General features: G+C 56.5%; 3 protein-coding genes across 7 annotated transcripts in view; 2 read left to right on the forward strand and 1 right to left on the reverse strand.

Moving 5' to 3' along the window:
* LOC138806622 (ras-related protein Rab-43) overlaps positions 1 to 8,841 on the forward strand; it is a 28,498-nt gene extending 19,657 nt beyond the window's left edge. For both annotated transcript variants that reach the window (XM_069992056.1, XM_069992057.1), the window contains exons 2-3: positions 542 to 725; positions 4,812 to 8,841. In XM_069992056.1, coding sequence (XP_069848157.1) covers positions 542 to 725; positions 4,812 to 5,062 — 435 coding nt within the window. In that variant the 3' untranslated portion in view covers positions 5,063 to 8,841. The remainder of the gene's footprint in view (positions 1 to 541; positions 726 to 4,811) is intronic.
* A 1,734-nt stretch (positions 8,842 to 10,575) lies between these two features.
* LOC138806623 (uncharacterized) overlaps positions 10,576 to 21,070 on the forward strand; it is a 59,461-nt gene continuing 48,966 nt past the window's right edge. Inside the window, exon 1 of one of the 4 annotated variants that reach the window (XM_069992063.1) lies at positions 10,576 to 11,216. The gene's annotated coding sequence lies outside the window, so the exon portion shown is untranslated. Of the gene's footprint in view, positions 11,217 to 20,403; positions 20,421 to 20,496; positions 20,611 to 20,848; positions 20,883 to 21,070 lie in introns of those variants that run through there. The other 3 variants (XM_069992060.1, XM_069992058.1, XM_069992059.1) reach the window with 3 other exon arrangements.
* On the reverse strand, positions 11,714 to 13,010 carry LOC138806632 (platelet glycoprotein IX-like). Its single transcript, XM_069992071.1, has 2 exons — positions 12,975 to 13,010; positions 11,714 to 12,274 (listed from the first exon to the last, which is right to left on the reverse strand). The coding sequence occupies exons 1-2, from the start codon at positions 12,999 to 13,001 to the stop codon at positions 11,714 to 11,716; spliced, it is 588 nt and encodes a 195-aa protein (XP_069848172.1). The 5' UTR covers positions 13,002 to 13,010.

Here is a 21,070-nt window from a genome sequence, read left to right on the forward strand (position 1 = left end):
TTTGTTCATTTGTATTTGAACTCAGGGCCTTGTACTTGCTTAGCTGGCACTCTTCTACTTTAGCCATGCCTCCAGCTCTGCTTTTTACTGGTTATTTTGGAGATAGAATCTCACAGACATATGTTCCTAGGCCTACTTAAAGCCATGATCTGTATTTCCTTTTTCTTTTTTGTGCTGGTCCTGGGTCTTGAACTCAGGGCCTCACACTCTAGCTTGGCTTCTTCAGTGATCGCTGATGTACTAATTGAGCCACAACTCATTTTCAGCATTTTGCTGCTTCCTGAAGATGAGACACTTTCAGATTTGTCTTTCTGGCTGGTTTTGAGCCAGAGTCCTCAGATATCAGCTTTCTGAGTAGCTAGGATTATAGGCCCAAACCACTGGCACCCAGCCTCTGAATTGCCTTGTAAGCACTCAGGAAGTTTGATCCTGTGGGCTATTGCCTCTGAAGGCCAGTGAAATAGCTGCTATCCGAATTGGTCTGTAGTTCCTGTGATCCACACGTAACACCAAGTTCACCCAAGATTCCCTCTTTCTCCAGCTGCAGATCTGGGACACAGCTGGCCAGGAACGATTCCGAACCATCACCCAGAGCTACTACCGAAGTGCCAACGGGGCCATCCTTGCCTATGACATCACCAAGAGGAGTTCCTTCTTGTCTGTGCCTCACTGGATTGAGGATGTGAGGAAGTACGCAGGCTCTAACATCGTGCAGCTGCTGATTGGTGAGCTGGTAACCCCAGGCAGCCCACAGAGGCCTTGGGACAATAAAGCTCACCTCTGTGCCTCTGCCTCTCTCCTTTTCAAGTCCAGAAGTGCTGAGTCTAGCCACACAGGAGTGAGCTTCAAGTTCAACATGATTTTGTAGAGCCTAATCGCGCTAATCACTTTACAGTTAGATTTAAAAATGAGCCTAGAGGACAGAAGGGGAGCTGAAATTTGCTTTGCAGCCCATGTGTCTTACTTAGTTTACTTTCTGTTGTTCCTAAACCAATACCACAGACTGTGTTAGTTATAAATAGGTTTATTGTAGATTACTGTCCCGGAAGTCCAAGACCAAGAATTATATCTAGTAATTGCTTTTTTGCCGGCAGATTCTAGGTAGCACCAGTCCCATGGCAGGAAACAAAGTACATTTGTGTGCTTGTCTTGTGTCATGGGGATTCTGTCCCGAAGACCTCCCACCTTCATCACCTCCCCCGCTAAACGGCACGGTTGAGTGCGTACTGCCACACTTCATGGTGGCAATTAGACTGCAGCCTGGGTTTTGCAGACCCAACCCTTGCAGTGGTCACTGTGTTAGTGCTCAGGGTTGACGTGAGATTTAGCTCTCCTAACCATGGCTCCTCCTCACTGATGAGATGAGATGAGATTCAGAGAAGTGGAGCCGGGCACCCGTGGCTCACGCCTGTAATCCTAGCAACTCAGGAGGCTGAGATCTAAGGCTCACAGTTCAAAGCCAGCTCAGGCAGGAAAGTCGTGAGACTCCTATCTCCACTTAACCACCAGAAAACAGGAAGTAGTGCTGTGGCTCAAGTGGTAGAATGTTCATCTTGAGCTGAAGAGCTGAGGACCAGCACCGAGGCCCAGAGTTCAAGCCCCACGACTGACCCCCCCCCAAAAAAAAAAAGTGGAACAATTTATCCAATTCTACACAGCCTGTTAGCACAAAGATGTAGAGTCTGAGTTGAGTTTGCTGAGCACAACTCAATGGGTTTCTCTGTCCAGCTTCCCTGTGAATACTCCGCCATTTGCAGGTTTCAGAATCACTTAGAAGGCTTGTTAAAGTGCAGGTGGTAGGCTTACTTCAGTCAGGAGGTTAGGGCCCATGGATGTACATTTTTGATTTTTGTTTTTTGGTGGCACCAGGGTTTGAACTCAGGGTCTCATGCTTGCTAGATAGGCACCCTACCATTTTAGCCACACCTCTCTCCCTTTTAGCTTTAGCTTTGTTTCAGATAGATCCTTGCTTTTTGCCTAGGCTGGCCTGGAAGACGGTTTTCCTACTTTTGCTGCCAGTATTCCTGGCTAGCCTTCCATAGGGCATGGAAGTACACTCCAGACCCAGATCCCTGGCAGGAGCAGAGCTGCCTTGTCTGGCTCAGCTGCTCGTGTGTGTGTGTGTGTGTGTGTGTGTGTGTGTGTGTGTGTGTGTGTGTGTGTGTTGTGTGTGTACACGTGTGTGTACACGTGTGTGTACACGTGTGTGTGCGCACCCACTCCTGCCTGTTCTGGGGTTTAAACTCAGGGCCTAGGTGTTATCTCTGAACATTTTTGCTCAAGGCTAGCACTCTACCACTTGAGACAACCACATTTCTTTTTTTTTTTTTTTTTTTTTTTGTCGGTCGTGGGGCTTGAACTCTGGGCCTGGGCGTTGTCCCTCAGCTCTTCAGCTCAAGGTGAGCGCTCTACCACTTGAGCTACAGCGCCACTTCCGGTTTTCTGGTGGTTTATTGGAGATAGGAGTCTCACGGTCTTTCTTGCCCGGGCTGGCTTTGAACCGTGATCCTCAGATCTCAGCCTCCTGAGTAGCTAGGATTACAGGCGTGAGCCACCAGCGCCCGGCAACCACATTTCTTTTATATAGGACATTTCTAGAAAACATTCTATTATAGTGCATTTTACATAGTGCAAAAAATAGAATAGTAGAACAGCTGATGCTATGCAAAACAAAAGAAATGTACATATCACCCAATGTGGAAGAATTATTGTATCGCAAAGCTCATAGAACTCATAAATGTTATAGACCATGGTAGACAATTTGCTCCATGAAAGTTAGAATGTGTTTATGACTTTAACTAGCATCACTATGCCACAATACTGTGACACTTGGGAAATTATGTAACCACTTAATCACAAAAAATTTGGAAAAAAAAAAAAAAGGTAGAATAGTATCCTAGGTCCCCAGTGCCTGCTCTCCTGCTTCTGGTAACTGTCAGTTGAGTTCATTTTGGCCACTCCTTTCCATTGTATTACTTTGGTACTAATCTCAGACACCAAACTGTTTCCTCTGTAACAATTACAGCATAAGTCTATAAAACACAGATATTTAAAATTACATAAGCAGGGCTGGGAATGTTGCTTAGTGGTAGAGTGCTTGCCTAGCATGCATGAAGTTCTGGGTTCGATTCCTCAGTACCACATACACAGAAAAAAGCCTGAAGCAGCACTGTGGCTCAAGTAGTAGAGTGCTAGCTTTGGTCAAAAAGAAACTCAGACAGTGCCCAAGGCCCTAAGTTCAAGCCCCAAGACAGGCCAAAAATAAAAATTATATGTGTGTGTGTGTATACACATATATACATACATACATACATACACACACACATATGCAATAGTATTTTCAGGGACTGGGAAGTTGGCTCAGTGGTAGAATGCTTGCCTCGCATGCATGGGGCCCTGGGTTCGATTCCTCAGCACCACATACACAGAAAAAAAAAAAAAAAGCCAGAAGTGGCACTGTGGCTCAAGTAGTAGAGCACTAGCCTTGAGCTGAAGAGCTGAGGGACAGCGCCCAAGCCCAGAGTTCAGACCCCACAACCGGACCCAAAAAAAAAAAAAAAATAGTATTTTCACATCTACAAATACTAACATTTTCTTAGAAAGCAACTCAAGCTGGATGCCAGTGTCTCATGCCTACAATGAGGGTGTCCACATCTACTAAGGAGGCCGAAGCAGGGAGATCACTACATCCTAGGAGTTTGAGGCTAACCTGGGCAGCGTAGCAAGACCCCATTTCAAAAATAAAAAAACCCAAAGCCAGGCAACAGTGGCTCATGCCTGTAACCCCAGCTGAGAAGGAAGCTGAGATCTGAGGATCACAGTTCAAAGCCAGCCTAGGCAAGAAAGTCCATGAGCCAAGTGCTGGTGATTCACACCTGTAATCCTAGCTACTCAGGAGGCTGAGATCTGAGAAAGTCTGTGAGACTAATCTCCAATAAAATACCAGAAAACTGGAAGTGGTGCTGTGGCTAAAGTGGTTGAGCACTTGCCTTGAGCTGAAGAGCTCAAGGACAGTGCCTAGGCCCAGAGTTTAAGCCCCACAACCAACCCTCCCCCCCAAAAAGAGGACACATAATAGTTATGAACTTATAGCAAAACAAAAAAAAATAGCAACACCAGATTTCTGTCCTTTCCATATTTGTGGGGTTCTTAAGTGCCAGCGTTTCCACATTGCCCTGCTCTCCTGTCCTGAGCATGGCATACTTGACCTGGGAAACCTGCTCACTGGAGCTCCTGCAGCGAGGACAGAGGCTGGAGCTGCAGCTCCACAGTTCCATGTGCTTCTCATCAAACAGCAGGCTTCCTCTCAGAGGAGGCAGGGCGAGGCACAGGGTGTGCAGAAGACTAGGCTCCATCCCTAGCCCTGCAAAGTAAGCTTTAAAAGAAGCAGTTTTAAAAAAGCAAAGTAAGAGAGTGAAGGGTAGAGTAAGAGCTTTAGAATAGAAAGGCATCTGGGTACAGTGGCACACTCATAGTCCCAACTATGCTGTGGAAGGGGCTCCGGCACCCAAGAGCTAGAAGCTGGTCTGGGCAGCAGATGAGAACCCACTTTTGTTAAAATAAGAAAGACTAAGAAAGATGGGTTGCCATATTCAGAAATGTTTAGTTTTAGCAGGCCAAGGACCAGGGTATTGGTGAGCTCTCGAAGGGCTCTGCAGTCCTCACAGGCTGCACTTAGCACCACTGAGCAGAAGGCTGTGTGCTCCTCAGGATGGCTCTGCATTGTGCTGCTCACTGCAAAGCGCAGGTGGATCGCAGGGTGGATCTCAGTGGGCTCCCCAGGCCACACCTACACCCAGCTTTTCTTTCAGGAAACAAGTTGGACCTCGCTGAGCTCCGGGAAGTCCCCCTGGCTGAGGCTCAGAGCCTAGCAGAACACTACGACATTTTGTGTGCCATTGAGACCTCTGCCAAGGACTCGAGCAACGTGGACGAGGCCTTCACGAGGGTGGCCACCGAGCTCATCATGAGGCACGGGGGCCCCATGTTCAGTGAGAAGAGTACCGACCACATCCAGCTGGACAGCAAGGACATTGGGGAAAGCTGGGGCTGTGGGTGCTGACCAGGGCACAGGGCCAGCAGGCCAGGGGCTGAGCCACCTTTCTCTCTGGCCTGTGGAGTCTGCTCTTGTAGGGCCCCAGCCATTCAACTGCTGCTGTGTCAGCCCTGGTGTTCTGCACCCTGGTGTGGATACGTGGTGGGAAGGGGCCACAGGGCCCCCCTTGCAGGGGCCTCTTGGCAGAGGGGAACGGTGACCCATCCTGCAAGCCAGCTTGGGGCCTCTCATTGTTGTTCACATTCCAGGACTGTTGTGAGCCCTTTAATGGGACCTCAGGGGCAGGAGACCTGGCCTCCATCCTTCACTTGCTGGTTTTGACCATTGCAACCTTGGCTGCTGCGGCTACTCTCCCGGGATGTAGCCAGTCCTCAGTTCCTACAGACCCTCCACCTGGAGCACCAGGAGCAAGGGCGACCAGACCAGGATCGTGGTGCCTGAGCCCTGCCCAGGGATGCCTGGGCATGTCCCAGCAGGAGCGGCTATCTGCCTTCACTGCCAGCTTGAGCTCTCTAGAGATGCTTGCTGGGGCCTGGCTCATTGCCTTATCAAGACCTCTTGGGTTCTTGTGGTTTTCCATGAAGCTTCTCATTTTCATCTGCACAAGTGTGGGGTCATGGCCATAGCCAGCTAGGGACTGTCTGCTGGCTTGGGGCCAAAATTGTACCAGTCAGGTTGAAAAACCAGCTAGTCTTCCAGCAGTTTCTCCGAAGGGTGGGGGTTAAGGTGGGAAGTGAAAACTTGAGGTAAAAGAAGATTGGGGGAGCCTGGCACTGGTGGCTCACGCCTGTAATCCTAGCTACTCAGGAGGCTGAGATCTGAGGATCACAGTTCAAAGCCAGCCCGGGCAGGAGAGACCGTTAGACTCTTATCTCCAATAAACCACCAGAAAACCGGAAGTGGCGCTGTGGCTCAAGTGGTAGAGTGCTCGCCTTGAGCTGAAGAGCTGAGGGACAGCGCCCAGGCCCAGAGTTCAAACCCCACGACCAACCAAAAAAAAAAAAAAAAAAGATTGGAGAGGGTGTGGCTGATGCTTAGCATTCACAGGACCTGGTTCAATCCCCAGTACCAGAACAAAACAAGAAAACAGAAGCAAGAAGAAAGAAGCCCTGTATTGTGTCTGAGGCTCCTCCTTACTCATGTACAGAATCTCTTCTGGCACGGTCAGCTTCACACTGGGCTGAGTGTGTGGCCAGTGGTCTTCAGCCTGTGCTGGGTGCTGAGGTCAGAGAGCAGAAGGCAGAGTCTCTGGAAAGAGTGGAGGCTCAGGTCACGGGGAAGGGTCCTGGGGCTGAGGAGCTGCTTTTCCCAAGCCCGGCCCAGGGCCTCTGTGTCAGCCATTCTGCCTTTTCACACTGCTCAGTGAGGGCCTCCAGAGATGGAATGCACAGACTCAAGAGTGAGCTCCCAAGCCGGGCGCTGGTGGCTCACGCCTGTAATCCTAGCTACTCAGGAGGCTGAGATCTGAGGATCGCAGTTCAAAGCCAGCCCGGGCAAGAAAGACCGTGAGACTCCTATCTCCAATAAACCACCAGAAAACCGGAAGTGGCGCTGTAGCTCAAGTGGTAGAGCGCTAGCCTTGAGCTGAAGAGCTGAGGGACAACGCCCAGGCCCAGAGTTCAAGCCCCACGACCGACAAAAAAAAAAAAAAAAAAAAAAGAGTGAGCTCCCACCCTGAACCTGGCCAGGAGGGCCGGGCTCGGCCCCTCCCCACACTGGTCTGAAACAGCTCCCTTTGCTGAGAAGGCCAGGCCTGGTTCTGGAGAGAAGGCAGGCTGGCCCCGCCCAAGGAGTGGTCAAAGTAGGGTTGCACCTGTGTGCAGGCACAGGCTGCGGGCTCACGTGGCCCAGTGAAGCCAGGTGGGGCCCAGGCCCCCACTTCCTGCTTTCACTCTCAATCTACTGATAGGGAGCCTCCCAAAGCCCCGGCGTGGCAGTCTGGCCACAGCCAGGGCCCAGTGCCTGTCAGGCCATTCAGGGTCCCCGCTCACCTGCAACGCTGTGCCCCACAGACAGCGCCTTCCCCAGCCCCACCATCGTGGCAGTGGCTAGTGCCTCTGGATAACAAGGTCAGCTGGGCTTCCAACCCAGGGGCCAGGCATTAACACCAGCCTTGCTGGTGTGAGGGCGCCGGGGTCTGGACCTGCACCTGGCGTGAGTCCAGCATCAGGCCACAGGTAGCATCATACTCACTGCTGTGTGCTGCCCACTGCAGTTCAGTTCACAGGGACTGTGGCTTCTGCCTTGGGGGTTCACCTGTCACCCTGGGTACCGCCCTTCCCCGCAGGGCTGGAGGTCACCTGTCACCTTGGATACTGCCTTTCCTCCTCTAGGGCTGAGGGTCACCTGTCACCCTGGGCACCGCCCTTACCCCCTCTAGGGCTGGAGGCCTGTTTGGGGGCTTTTAATCAGGATCTGGGTGCTATCACTGAGCTTTCACAAGACTGGCGTTCTACAACTTTAGCCGCAGCTCCATGTCTGGCTTTTTTGGTGGCTATTTGGAGCTAGGAGTCTGATGGACTTTCCTGCCCAGGCTGGCTTCAAGCTGGTTCTCAGATCTCAGTCTCTTGAGTAGCTGGGATTGCAGGCTTGAGCACCACCGCCCAGCATTAGTGGTTTCTTAGCTCCTGTAGCAAGGCCCATCTTTCTCCTTTTTTCTCAAAGCCAAGGTGTTAGATTGTGGGTTAAGTGAACCCCTGCTCTCGCGGTCCAGAGGGGAGCAGCCCCACTCCAGGCTGCTCTGATGGCTGTTCTGCCCGCCTCTCTCAGCCCACCTTGTCCTGTCCAGCCACAAACACCTTGTTGCCGTTGGCCCAAGATAGGTTGCCATGTGGCCAGTCTAGAGGCTCATACCGGATTCAGAGCACAAGAGGTGGTGCGCCCTGCCGTCTGGCACCTGGGGCTCCCCAGTCCAGACCCCTGGCGCCCCACCTGCCCCTCCTGCTTACCAAGCCTGAGCCAGAATCCAAGGAGTGATCAGCAGGACAGATTTTTCTTTTGGCGGGGAGGAGGGTCCAGTCATGGGGCCTGAACTCTGGGCCTGGGCGCTGTCCCTCAGCTCTAGGCTAGTACTCTACCACTTGAGCCACAGCACCACTTCCGGCTTTTTTCTTTCTGCTTATGTGGTGCTGAGGAATCGAACCCAGGGCCTCATGCATGCAAGACAAGCGCTCTACCACAGAGTCATCTTCCCAGCCCTGGCAGGGCAGATTTCTGAGAGCAGACTCCTCACCACCCTCAGACCTACAAGGTCCCTGGAGTCTGGCTGAAGCCAGTTTCCTGTGGAGGGGCCTCTGTCAAAGGGGACTTGGGCTTCAGTGAGAAAACGAACTGAGAGAGCGGACTGGCCCCCTTCCCAGTGGCAGGCTTGGCAGGCTCACTGCAGCCCAGGGCCTCTGGGGTGAGAGCGTGGTAATCTTGCCTTGTTTATAATAACACAGCAGCAGGTGGAGGCTGGCTCTTTGCTGGGTTGGAGGTTTCTGGACTCTCCAGGGTCACAGGACCCGGTGTGGGGGCTGTAGGAAGAAGATCCTGATTCACATTGAATTCTCTTGCTCTCCCCCAGGAGGGCTTCCCCAGCAGGGCTCTCCAGCCTTGGAGGGTCGGTGGCCTGGTGCTTTGCCGGCCCGAGGATGCCATTTCAATTTGGGATATTTTCATGTTATCTATTTATGAATATATGTCTTTGTATCAAGTGTTTTTAAAACATGGAAAGTTGCCTTTTTGGAGACTTTGGAGAGCCAGCGTATATGTGTTCCTCAGCCATTAAATGTTTCTGCCCAAGACCTTGTCGGAGCTGGTCTCCAGGCCTGGGGAGGACTGGGAGGTGGAGGTTCACCAGCCCAGTGCCTGCCTGGCACTGCTGAGATTCCTCAGCTGGACCCCTAAGAGCAAGAAGCACCTACAACCCCTGAGCAGAGGAGGCTGACTCACCAGGCGCCTGGCTCACACCTGTAACCCCAGCTACTCAGGAGGCTGAGGTCTGATGGTTGCAGTTCAAAGCCAGCCTGGGCTTGAAAGTCCATGGATTCAGGTCCAGTTAACCACCAGACAACCAGAAGTGGTTGAGCTCTAGCCTTGAACAAAGAGCTCAGGGACAGTGCCCAGATCCTGAGTTCAAGCCCCACAACCAACCACAAAAAAGGGAGAGGGAAGGCTGGCAGGGGGTTATAAACCCTGGACAAGCCAGCACCCTTTTCTGGGCCCACAGCTACTTAGCTGGTTGAATTGGGGAGGCCTCTTGGGTGCTGGGGCTGTCAGCAGGGGAAAGTAGAGCCATCATTCAGAATCTGGTTGAGAGCCCCTGTGCAGCCAGCCTGCTCCTCGGTTCCCGGCAGAGAGCAGAGCCACGCCCTCCGTGCCATTCACCATCCTGGTAACCTGGTTCATTCTCCGACAGCCCTGTGCTGAAAGGGGCTTCCAGAAGACGGGGCTGTGACCTGCCCAGCCCCGTTGAGGTGGACTGGCCTAACTGCAGCAGACCAGCCGCCATCGGCCCTGGCTAGGGCCCACCATGGGGAAGGTCTCCTCTTTGGATCCGGTGACCGGTGACCAGCTCTTGCTGGTCAGTCCTGCATTCCAGGGGGTTAGTGTATGAAGGCTGGAGCCCTCAGTCTCCAGAGAGGCTACAGAGAAGGACTGCCTGACAGAAGGTGCCCCCAGCTTCACTGTGCCCCTTGGAAGACAAATCCCATTAGCGTATGAAGGCTGGATCCCTCGGTGCCACACAGGACCTCTGTCCAGGCAGCTGCACTGGCTAGAACTCAAGACACATTCAAGATATCATCTGGCTAGTAGACACATGGGCAGGCAGGCCTAATTTTCATGTCTGGGAGAGTTCCATGTCCAGTCTTGGAGCTCAGAAGGACATTATTAAGACCCCCCCGCCCCCCAGCCCAAGTTTGGGGCTGGGAAGGTGGCTCAGTGGTAGAGCACTTGCCTCCCATGCATGAGGCCCTAGGGTTTGATTCCTCAGCACCATATAAGCAGAAAAAAGCCAAAGAGGTGCTGTGGCTCAAGAGCTTTAGCCTTAAGCTGAAGAGCTGAGGGACAGAGCCCAACCCCAGAGCTCAGCACCCACAACCAACAACAAAAAAAGACCCCGTTCACAGGCCTGCCCAACTCCAGCCTGCAGGAGGAGGTCAGTGTGTAGACAGGGCTAGTGTGAGTGGTGTCCTGCTGGAAGAGGTCAGGGTCTACACAGGACTAGTATGAGTGCTGCCCCCAACCCCAGCCAGACACCAAATGCTGCTCCCTTAATCTCAGATTCACCAGCCTTTTGAACTGTGAGAAATAAATTATTGTTTATAAATTACTGTGTGTTAGGTTTCTACCACTATGAAAAAATACTGGGGATAATTAATGAAGATAGTTGTTTGTTTTTGTCGCTCATGGGGCTTGAACTCTGGGCCTGGGCTCTGTCCCTCACATCTCCAGCTCAAGTTAAGTGCTCTACCACTTGAGCCACAGCGCCACTTCTGGTTTTCTGTGGTTAATTGGAGATAAAAGTCTCATGGGGCCGGGTGCAGGTGGCTCATGCCTGTAATCCCAGCTACTCAGAAAGCTGAGATCTGAGGATTGCAGTTCAAAGCCAGCCTGGGCAGGAAAAGCTGTGAAATTCCAATAAAAAGCTGTGAAACTCCAATAAACCACCAGAAAACTGGAAGTGGCACAGTGGCTTAAGTGGTAGAGCACTCACCTTGAGCTGAAGAGCTAAGGGACAGTGCTCAGGCCCTGAGTTCAGGCCCATGACTGAAACAAAACAAAAAGAGTCTCATGGCCTTTTCTGTCTGGCCTGGCTTTGAACTGAGATCCTCAGATCTCAGCCTCCTGAATAGCTAGGATGACAGGTATGAGCCAGTGGCGTCCAGCAGGAAAGTCCTGTTTAGACAGTTCAGTGCTGGGTCCAGTTGCCCATGGTGACTCAGGACATTGTGACCAAGGAGTGTGCAGGAAGGAGGCCACCCGGCTTCCCCTCCCCACAGCCTGGGAGCTGCCGGGCTTGTCAGCCACAGGGGCCATTTTGACAGCGGCACAGAATCTTAGAGGGAGAGAATTGTGACACTGGTAGCATGTGATGCCTATTGTTTGGGATAGGAGGGACCTGTTTGGAGGTAGCTGGCATCAGAGCTTGGAGGAGAGATCTTTCCTATGAGACAAGGTGGGTTTCTGCCTGTACTGAAGAACAGAGAGGTGGGAGAGGAGGACAGTGAGCCTGGGCAGCCACGCTGTGTCCAAGGTGTGGTGGGCAGGGGCACACAAGAAAGGTGATGTGCCTTTCAAGGTGTTTCTCTTCATGGAGTTGCTCCCTACCCCAGGACCTGCAGTGCAGCTCACACTGCTCTGGCAGCAAGCACTGGAGGGCTGGATGTGGGTGGGTGTGGCCTGGCCGTCACTGGAGGGGCTTGTGAAGAGACCAATGAGCCTGTGAGAGCCGGAATCACAGGACCCAGAGATGGTGGGAAATGGGAGCCACAGAGTTGCTGCACTCACGCTTGGTTAAAACAAAAGAAACCTGCCATTCAAAAAGGAGCCAGACTCAGTCCTCAGACACAAGTAAGGTTTTTGCTCTCATACGAAGCTGCTTGTCAGCCCCACTTTGGGCTGCCCAGGCCTGTGAGCGCTGGAGGCTCCTCTGGCCCGGCCTGCTGGCATGGGTCACTTTGGAGTCGGGGTCATGGGCTCTCTGCAAGAGCGCAACAGCCCAGCGAGGAGAGCCAGGCCCAGCACAACCATGGCCACCAGTGCCAGGTCCCACCAGAACCTTGGGTGGCCCCAGGATGCCGGCAGCTGCCAGCCACAGCTGCCCAGCTCATAGCCTGTCAGCCGGCCCAGCGGGCGGTGTGCAGCCTGGTCTGGACTGGCGCAGCGGACCTGCATGAGGGCCTCGGGCATATGGTCCTCCAGCCAGAGATGCAGGTAGGCGAGGCTGCAGTCACAGTGCCAGGGGTTCCCTGTGGCGTCCAGGTGCCACAGCTGGGGCAGGTGGTCAAAGGCACCCGGGGGCACCGAGCGCAGGCTGTTGTTGGCCAGCAGGAGCTGTCGCGTGTGGGCTGGCAGGGCAGGCAGGGCTGTAAGCCCCCGTCCCTCGCAGTCAACTCTCAGCCCCATCGTCTCCAAGGCCTGGCAGGTGCAGGCTGCAGGACAGGCCTGGGCGGCCCTCGACGACACCAGCCAGAGCAGGAACAGGAGCCTCCGGGCGGGCGCCAGGCGGGCGGGCTGGGGGAGAGCAACGTCCAGGCCTCAGCCCCCTCTGTGACATGGGGCGGAAGCTGAGAGGGGGCAGACCACCGGCGTGTGTTGTGGGAGGGGGAGGACCTTTCTGGTCCCTAGAAGGCCCTGCTTGGGTGGTGGCATGGTAGAGGACGGAGGGATTCCTGCCCAGATCCCGGCTCTGAAAGACTGCACAGTGCTTCTTAGCCACACCCAGCCCCAGGCCTCAGCCAGGCCCAGGCTAGGGTAGAACCCTCCACAGATGGTTCGAACCATCATAGTTCTCCACAGCTCAGCTGTGCTAAGTACCCTGTCCCACAACACGCCATGCAGAAAACTGCAGAAGGGTGTTCTGTGAGGTGCGGGATGGAGTCCCAGGGGCCTGTCTGGAAAGCCAGTTGTCTAGACTCATGCTTAGAATTGGGAAATGGAGGTCTGGGAGGGAGAGCAGCTTGCTCAGGGTCACCAGGAGCCACTGCAGCCTTCTGTCTGCTTTGTGGCCTTCGCTGAGGGCCTGGGTGGGGAGCGGTCCCCTTGTCAGGCCCAGCTCCCCACCAGGACCCTTCACAGCAGTAGTCACTCAACCGATCAATCCATCTTCATTCAGCCAAGGAGCCAGTGATAGCTTAGAAAAAGTCTGCCCCCCTCCCCCCTTCTAGTAGGGAGTCAGCGTGGAGGCCACCCTGGGTAGGAGGGCTGCACGTACCTGCAGGGCTTGGGTTGAACTCCTCATCCTGTGGTCTGTGCTCCCTGGCAGCGGGCAGTGCAGTAGGAGCTAGCTCATCAGCGAGGGCTGCCACTTCAGAGAGGAAGGAAATGATGAAAATAGCCTGCCCTATCCCCCGAGTGCAGCCCCAAAGGAGGGCATATCATCTCCTCCCGTCCCAGGGCTACATGTCCAGAACCACAGGCTGTGGCCAGGTTATGGAGGGAGACCCACCTTCCTCCAGTGCGCCATAGGCCGCAGGCCACTTCTGGTTTTCTGTTGGTTTATTGAAGATGAGAGTCTTGTGGACTTTACTGCCGGGGCTGGCTTTGAACCACAATTCTCAGATCTCAGCCTGCTGAGTAGCTAGGATTACAGGCATGAGCCACTGGTGCCTGGACAGGCTGGAATTTTAAGGACAGATAGTGAATAGAAAGAGACACACTTAGCCAGGCGCTGGTGGCTCACGCCTGTAATCCTAGCTACTCAGGAGGCTGAGATCTGAGGATCGTGGTTCAAAGCCAGCCCGGGCAGGAGAGACCGTGAGACTCCTATCTCCAATAAACCACCAGAAAACCGGAAGTGGCGCTGTAGCTCAAGTGGTAGAGCGCTCGCCTTGAGCTGAAGAGCTGAGGGACAGCGCCCAGGCCCAGAGTTCAAGCCCCACGACCGACAAAAAAAAAAAAAAAAAAAAAAAAAAAAAAAAAAAAAAAAAAAAAAAAAGAAAAGAAAGAGACACACTTGTGTTATTCCACAATGCCAGAATTTGTAGAATTATAATAAATCACATATCATATCAAGTTTTATTTGTGTGTGTGCTAGTCCTGGAGCATGAACTCAGGGCCTGAACACGATCCCTGAGCTTTATTTTTTGTCAGTCCTGGGGACTTAAGTCAGAGCCTGGGCACTGTCCCTGAGCTTCTTTGCTCAAGGCTGGCACTCTACCACTTAAGCCACAGCTCCACTTCTGGCTTTTTCTGTTTATGGGTACTGAGGAATCGAACCCAGGACTTCATGCATGCTAGGCAAGCACTCTACCACTAAGCTACTTCCCTGGTCTGGGAAGGTGGCTCAGTGGTAAAGCACTTGCCTTGCATGCATGAGGCCCTGGGTTCGATTCCTCAGCACCACATAAGCAAAAAGAAAAAAGCCGGAAGTAGCGTTGTGGCTCAAGTGGTAGAGCACTAACCTTGAGCTGAAGAGCTGAGGGACAGCGCCCAAGCCCAGAGTTCAGGCCCCACAAACGGACCCCCCAAAAAAACAAAACAAACTAAGCTACTTCCCAACCCCTGAGCTTTTTTGCTCAAGGCTAATGCTCTACCACTTGAGCCAGAGCTCCACTTACAGGTTTTTGCTGGTTAGTTGGAGATAAAGGTCTCACAGACTTCCCTGCCTGGCTGGCTTTTGTCTCCTTAGTAGCTAGGATTATAAGTGTGAGCCACCATCACCCACACTTACTAGTTTTGTTGCCTTTAATATACCAAGTGTTACTGATTTCACCTGCTAGCTAGGAGCCATTAGCAAACACAGGTTTCACTATTCTAATTTTTTATTTACTAATTATGGAACATATGGCTGAGTGGGTTAAGAAAGAGAGAGGCTGCAGAGGTCAGAGCATTGTAGGGAAGGCACAAAGAGGTGATAAAAGCATTAAAAAAAAATCAAGACAAAAACACCCCAAACCCAAGGAGACTTCTCTATAGGGCCTGGAAAGAAGTTTTATGAACCTCTGGTGTAAAGCTGTTGTGAGCACAGCTTTTGGGAGCAGGTCTAAGTGGCAGAGCAGTTCCTCATCAGAAGTCTGCATGGCAAGTAGGAAAAGCTGGCTCAGTTGGAGTCCAGGGTAGAAGCAGGGCCTTTGCTGTGCGGTTCTCCCTGAGTGATGTGTGATGGGTCGGTGTGCCAGGCGCCCGACAGTCTCAGGGCTGTGCTGTCTCTCAGATGAGGGGCTTACAGCAGTGCGACTTATAAGTTTATGTGTGTGGTGTTTCCAATATGATTTGATATAAGTTACAAATGTAATTGTTTATTGTCAGAAATAAACAACCAGTTTGTGCCTCATATTGTGCTGGCAGGTGGTGGTTGATTACTTGTATAAACAAGGTGTAAATTTATTCTGTCTTGTCACTAATACTCAAAATGGAGTAGCTTTGGTCAACAGCGTTGTTGTATAAAATGGAGCGACACAAGGCTAGACAGTTTGCTCTCAACATTTTTAGTTTTCCTCAGTTCCCCTGAACAGGCCAAACAGAGTCTCTTTCTGGTGCCCTGGTACCTTTCCTCATGCTCCCTGATCTTTTTCTCTCTCTCCCTCCCCTCTCCTCTCTCTTTTTCTTTCTTTCTCTCAGTTGTGGGGCTTGAACTCTGGGCCTGGGCGTTGTCCCTCAGCTCTTATGCTCAAGGCTAGTACTCTACCACTTGAACCACAGTCCCACTTCTGGTTTTTTGTTGGTTTATTGGAGATAAGAGTCTCAAGGACTTTCCTGACCCAGCTGGCTTTGAACTGTGATCCTCAGATCTCAGCCTCCTGAGTAGCTAGGATGACTGGTGCCACCGGCACCCAGCTTTGATACTTTCTAATGAAAAGCTGCAGACCTAAGCTCAGAACCTCTGCCAGGAGTTAGCGGCTAGCTGGGACTTAAGATCACTGTTTTATTTGCATCTTACTTTAATGACTACCCTCTACTTAGGGAAATAATGTCCTTTTCCTTTTCAGTCATACAATGTTCCCTTTAAACATAAATGCATTTATTTTTACTTACACTATATCTTTAGTATATTAGTAAAAATGAAGTGTAAGAGTTTATAACATTAGAACATTAATGCTTACATTTTAAAATGTCATGAAGGTTTCATAATTATGAAATATTAACCAAGTCAGCCAGTAGTTTGCAGGTGGTAAAATTTGCACATGGAATACGTGGCTGGTGAATTCTGGACACCTCTGGGGTGTGGAGAGGCCTTGGGTTCATGTAGGTGCTATTCTAGCATCGTGAATAAACAGAGTCCTTAACCAGAAAGGCCAGGCTCTGGGGCTGTTAGAACTTTGGAGAACAAGATAGGCCATTGAGGAGAGGAAGAGGTCTTCCAACCAGGCCTGTGGTTACAGCTGGTGTTGGCCAAGGGTGTCAGCCCAAGAAGAGGGTCTGGGCTTCTGTCCTGGAGGGCTCAGAAAGGGCTAGGGATGGCAAGAGAAACTGAGGCTGGCAGTGGCAACCTTGCCACTCAAGGCCACACTGCTCACCAGGGCCAGAGAGCCCAGGATGCCGTCTAGCTGCTTTCTGCTCTTTAAAGCAGGGTGGCAGCCTGGCAGGAAAAGTCAGGGGCTGAAGGTGTTCAGGTGGTTAGTTCGCTTGCTGGGTGTCCCTCAAGGCTTTGTTGTAAATACTCTTTTGATGGGGGGGGGGGGGGCAAGGGAGAGAAAGCGAGTCAAGGAGCCTGGGTCTTAGCCCTGGGGCTGGAGGCTGCAGTAGCCACACAGCCAGAGGGGCCGCGGCCCGGGGCGGCCCAGCTCCCGGGCCCTGGAGACCTGGGAGTGCTGGGAATTCTTGCTGCTGAGGCTCCGCCCTGCCCGCAGGCCCTGCGCGGCGTGGTCCGCCTCCTCCCCAGGGCCGCAAGTCCTGGCCAAAAGCCCACGGTCGTGGGCACGGCCCCGCGCGGAGGGCGGAGGGCGGCGTGGGCACGGTCCCGCGCGGAGGGCGGAGGGCGGCGTGGGCACGGTCCCGCGCGGAGGGCGGAGGGCGGCGTGGGCACGGCCCCGCGCGGAGGGCGGAGGGCGGCGTGGGCACGGCCCCGCGCGGAGGGCGGCGTGGGCACGGCCCCACGCGGAGGGCGGAGGGCGGCGTGGGCACGGTCCCGCGCGGAGGGCGGCGTGGGCACGGTCCCGCGCGGAGGGCGGAGGGCGGCGTGGGCACGGCCCCGCGCGGAGGGCGGAGGGCGGAGGGCGGCGTGGGCACGGTCCCGCGCGGAGGGCGGCGTGGGCACGGCCCCGCGCGGAGGGCGGAGGGCGGCGTGGGCAGGGCCCCGCGCGGAGGGCAGAGGGCGGAGTGGGCACGGCCCCGCGCGGAGGGCGGAGGGCGGCGTGGGCAGGGCCCCGCGCGGAGGGCGGAGGGCGGCGTGGGCACGGTCCCGCGCGGAGGGCGGCGTGGGCAGGGCCCCGCGCGGAGGGCGGAGGGCGGCGTGGGCAGGGCCCCGCGCGGAGGGCGGAGGGCGGAGTGGGCACGGCCCCGCGCGGAGGGCGGAGGGCGGAGTGGGCACGGCCCCGCGCGGAGGGCTGTGCAGCAACTGGTGCTAAGACCCCACCCATCCCCTTCTGGCTCAGGAGGCAGCGGGACAGGCGCTAAGACGGCGGCGGGGAAGGAGGGGGGTCGGCGGCCGTCGGGGCGGAGACCTCCCGCAGGCGCTGGCCCAGCCCGGCGGCCGGCACCGCGGCCTGGCTCTCCGCGCCCAGGCCCGGGGCGCGGCTCCAGCCCCGGCGTGCGCACCGGCCTCCGGGACGGGTCCCCCGCCGCGCTCTTCACGCAGACCTGGGCCAGGGCCGCCAAGCGCGCACCTCCGGTCCCTCCTCAGATCCCCACCCGGCTGCCCGCCACCACCGGAGGCCCGGGCGTTCCACCGAAGGCGGGGCGGAGCCTGGCCCTCTTAGCCCCGCCCCTCAGCAAGCCTCCGCGTAGCCGCGTTCCGCCCCGCCCCTGCGTCCCGCCCCGCCCCCGGCGTCCCGCCCCGCCCCCGGCGTCCCGCCCCGCCCCCTGCGTCCAGCCCCGCCCCCGCGTCCCGCCCTGCCCCGCCCCTGCGCCCCGCCCCGCCCCCTGCGTCCCGCCCCGCCCCTGCGTCCCGCCCCGCCCCGCCCCCGCGGAGCTGGCTGGGCGGGGACGCCGCGCCCTCGGCGCCCGGCCCTCAGCGTTCGGACCCGGACTCGGCGCCCGCGTGAGGCGCAGCTCTGCTCGGCCTTTCCCTGCCGTTCCTAGAGTCAGCCGCCAGTTTCCTGACGCACACGGTGACGAGAACCAGGCAGAATCAGCCGAGTGGACGTGTGGGCCCCGAGCGGACGTGTGGGACAGGACCCCGAGTGGACGTGTGGACCCCGAGTGGACGTGTGGACCCTGAGTGGAGGTGTGGACCCCAAGCGGACGTGTGGACCCCGAGTGGACGTGTGGACCCCGAGTGGACGTGTGGACCCCGAGTGGACGTGTGGACCCCGAGTGGACGTGTGGACCCCGAGTGGAGGTGTGGACCCCGAGCGGACGTGTGGACCCCGAGTGGAGGTGTGGGACCCCGAGTGGACGTGTGGACCCCGAGTGGAGGTGTGGGACCCCGAGTGGAGGTGTGGACCCCGAGTGGAGGTGTGGACCCCGAGTGGAGGTGTGGACCCCGAGTGGACGTGTGGACCCCGAGTGGACGTGTGGACCCCGAGTGGAGGTGTGGGACCCCGAGTGGAGGTGTGGACCCCGAGTGGACGTGTGGACCCCGAGTGGACGTGTGGACCCCGAGTGGACGTGTGGACCCCGAGTGGACGTGTGGACCCCGAGTGGACGTGTGGGACCCCGAGTGGAGGTGTGGACCCCGAGTGGAGGTGTGGACCCCGAGTGGACGTGTGGACCCCGAGTGGACGTGTGGACCCCGAGTGGAGGTGTGGACCCCGAGTGGACGTGTGGACCCCGAGTGGACGTGTGGACCCCGAGTGGACGTGTGGACCCTGAGTGGACGTGTGGACCCTGAGTGGAGGTGTGGGACCCCGAGTGGAGGTGTGGACCCCGAGTGGACGTGTGGACCCCGAGTGGACGTGTGGGACCCCGAGTGGACGTGTGGACCCTGAGTGGACGTGTGGACCCCGAGTGGAGGTGTGGACCCCGAGTGGAGGTGTGGGACCCCGAGTGGAGGTGTGGACCCCGAGTGGAGGTGTGGACCCCGAGTGGACGTGTGGACCCCGAGTGGACGTGTGGACCCCGAGTGGAGGTGTGGACCCCGAGTGGACGTGTGGACCCTGAGTGGACGTGTGGACCCTGAGTGGAGGTGTGGGACCCCGAGTGGACGTGTGGACCCCGAGTGGAGGTGTGGACCCCGAGTGGACGTGTGGACCCTGAGTGGACGTGTGGACCCTGAGTGGACGTGTGGACCCCGAGTGGAGGTGTGGACCCCGAGTGGACGTGTGGACCCCGAGTGGAGGTGTGGACCCCGAGTGGACGTGTGGACCCCGAGTGGAGGTGTGGGACCCCGAGTGGAGGTGTGGACCCCGAGTGGAGGTGTGGACCCCGAGTGGACGTGTGGACCCCGAGTGGACGTGTGGACCCCGAGTGGAGGTGTGGGACCCCGAGTGGAGGTGTGGACCCCGAGTGGACGTGTGGACCCCGAGTGGACGTGTGGACCCCGAGTGGACGTGTGGACCCCGAGTGGAGGTGTGGGACCCCGAGTGGAGGTGTGGACCCCGAGTGGAGGTGTGGACCCCGAGTGGACGTGTGGACCCCGAGTGGACGTGTGGACCCTGAGTGGAGGTGTGGACCCCGAGTGGACTGTGGACCCCGAGTGGACGTGTGGACCCCGAGTGGACGTGTGGACCCCGAGTGGAGGTGTGGACCCTGAGTGGAGGTGTGGACCCCGAGTGGACGTGTGGACCCTGAGTGGACGTGTGGACCCTGAGTGGAGGTGTGGGACCCTGAGTGGACGTGTGGACCCCGAGTGGACGTGTGGACCCCGAGTGGACGTGTGGACCCTGAGTGGAGGTGTGGGACCCTGAGGGGACGTGTGGATCCTGAGTGGACGTGTGGGACCCCGAGTGGACGTGTGGACCCTGAGTGGAGGTGTGGGACCCCGAGTGGAGGTGTGGGACCCCGAGTGGACGTGTGGGACCCCGAGTGGACGTGTGGACCCTGAGTGGAGGTGTGGGACCCCGAGTGGACGTGTGGACCCTGAGTGGAGGTGTGGGACCCCGAGTGGACGTGTGGACCCCGAGTGGACGTGTGGACCCTGAGCGGACGTGTGGACCCTGAGTGGACGTGTGGGACCCCGAGTGGACGTGTGGACCCCGAGTGGAGGTGTGGGACCCCGAGTGGACGTGTGGGACAGGACCCCGAGTGGACATGTGGACCCCGAGTGGAGGTGTGGACCCCGAGTGGACGTGTGGACCCTGAGTGGACGTGTGGGACCCCGAGTGGACGTGTGGACCCCGAGTGTAGGTGTGGGACAGGACCCCGAGTGGATGTGTGGACCCCGAGTGGACGTGAGGGACCCCGAGTGGAGGTGTGGACCCCGAGTGGACGTGTGGACCCTGAGTGGAGGTGTGGACCCCGAGTGGACGTGAGGGACCCCGAGTGGAGGTGTGGACCCCGAGTGGACGTGTGGACCCTGAGTGGAGGTGTGGACCCTGAGTGGACGTGTGGACCCCGAGTGGACGTGTGGACCCTGAGTGGAGGTGTGGACCCCGAGTGGACGTGTGGACCCCGAGTGGAGGTGTGTACCCCGAGTGGAGGTGTGGACCCCGAGTGGACGTGTGGACCCCGAGTGGACGTGTGGACTCTGAGTGAACGTGTGGACTCTGAGTGGACATGTGGACCCTGAGTGGACGTGTGGACCCCGAGTGGACGTGTGGACCCCGAGTGGACGTGTGGACCCCGAGTGGACGTGTGGACCCTGAGTGGAGGTGTGGGACCCCGAGTGGATGTGTGGACCCTGAGTGGACGTGTGGACCCTGAGTGGAGGTGTGGGACCCCGAGTGGAGGTGTGGGACCCCGAGTGGAGGTGTGGACCCTGAGTGGAGGTGTGGGACCCCGAGTGGACGTGTGGACCCTGAGTGGACGTGTGGACCCCGAGTGGAGGTGTGGGACCCCGAGTGGACGTGTGGGACCCCGAGTGGAGGTGTGGACCCCGAGTGGACGTGTGGACCCTGAGTGGACGTGTGGACCCCGAGTGGAGGTGTGGGACCCCGAGTGGACGTGTGGACCCTGAGTAGACAAGTGGGACAGGACCCCGAGTAGGTGTCTCCATTGTTCACCCCATGCCTCACCTTGGCCAGTGTGCACTCAGACCTCAATTCTCTGGGTCAATGTTTAGGCCCAGAGGCTGCCGTTTGGCCACATTTTGGAGGTTCTGGAAGATGAACA

The sequence above is a fragment of the Dipodomys merriami genome, unplaced genomic scaffold, assembly GCF_024711535.1.
Source record: "Dipodomys merriami isolate MVZ:Mamm:240054 unplaced genomic scaffold, mDipMer1.0.p SCAF_401, whole genome shotgun sequence".
Lineage (NCBI taxonomy): Eukaryota > Metazoa > Chordata > Mammalia > Rodentia > Heteromyidae > Dipodomys > Dipodomys merriami.

Bases quoted from the DNA above. Each gene is read 5' to 3' on its own strand.
- LOC138806632 (XM_069992071.1), bottom strand. From the start codon at position 13,001: ATGAGGAGTTCAACCCAAGCCCTGCAG. The intron at 12,275-12,974 runs GTACGTGCAGCC...GCTCTCCCCCAG, and splicing joins GTTCAACCCAAGCCCTGCAG to CCCGCCCGCCTGGCGCCCGC.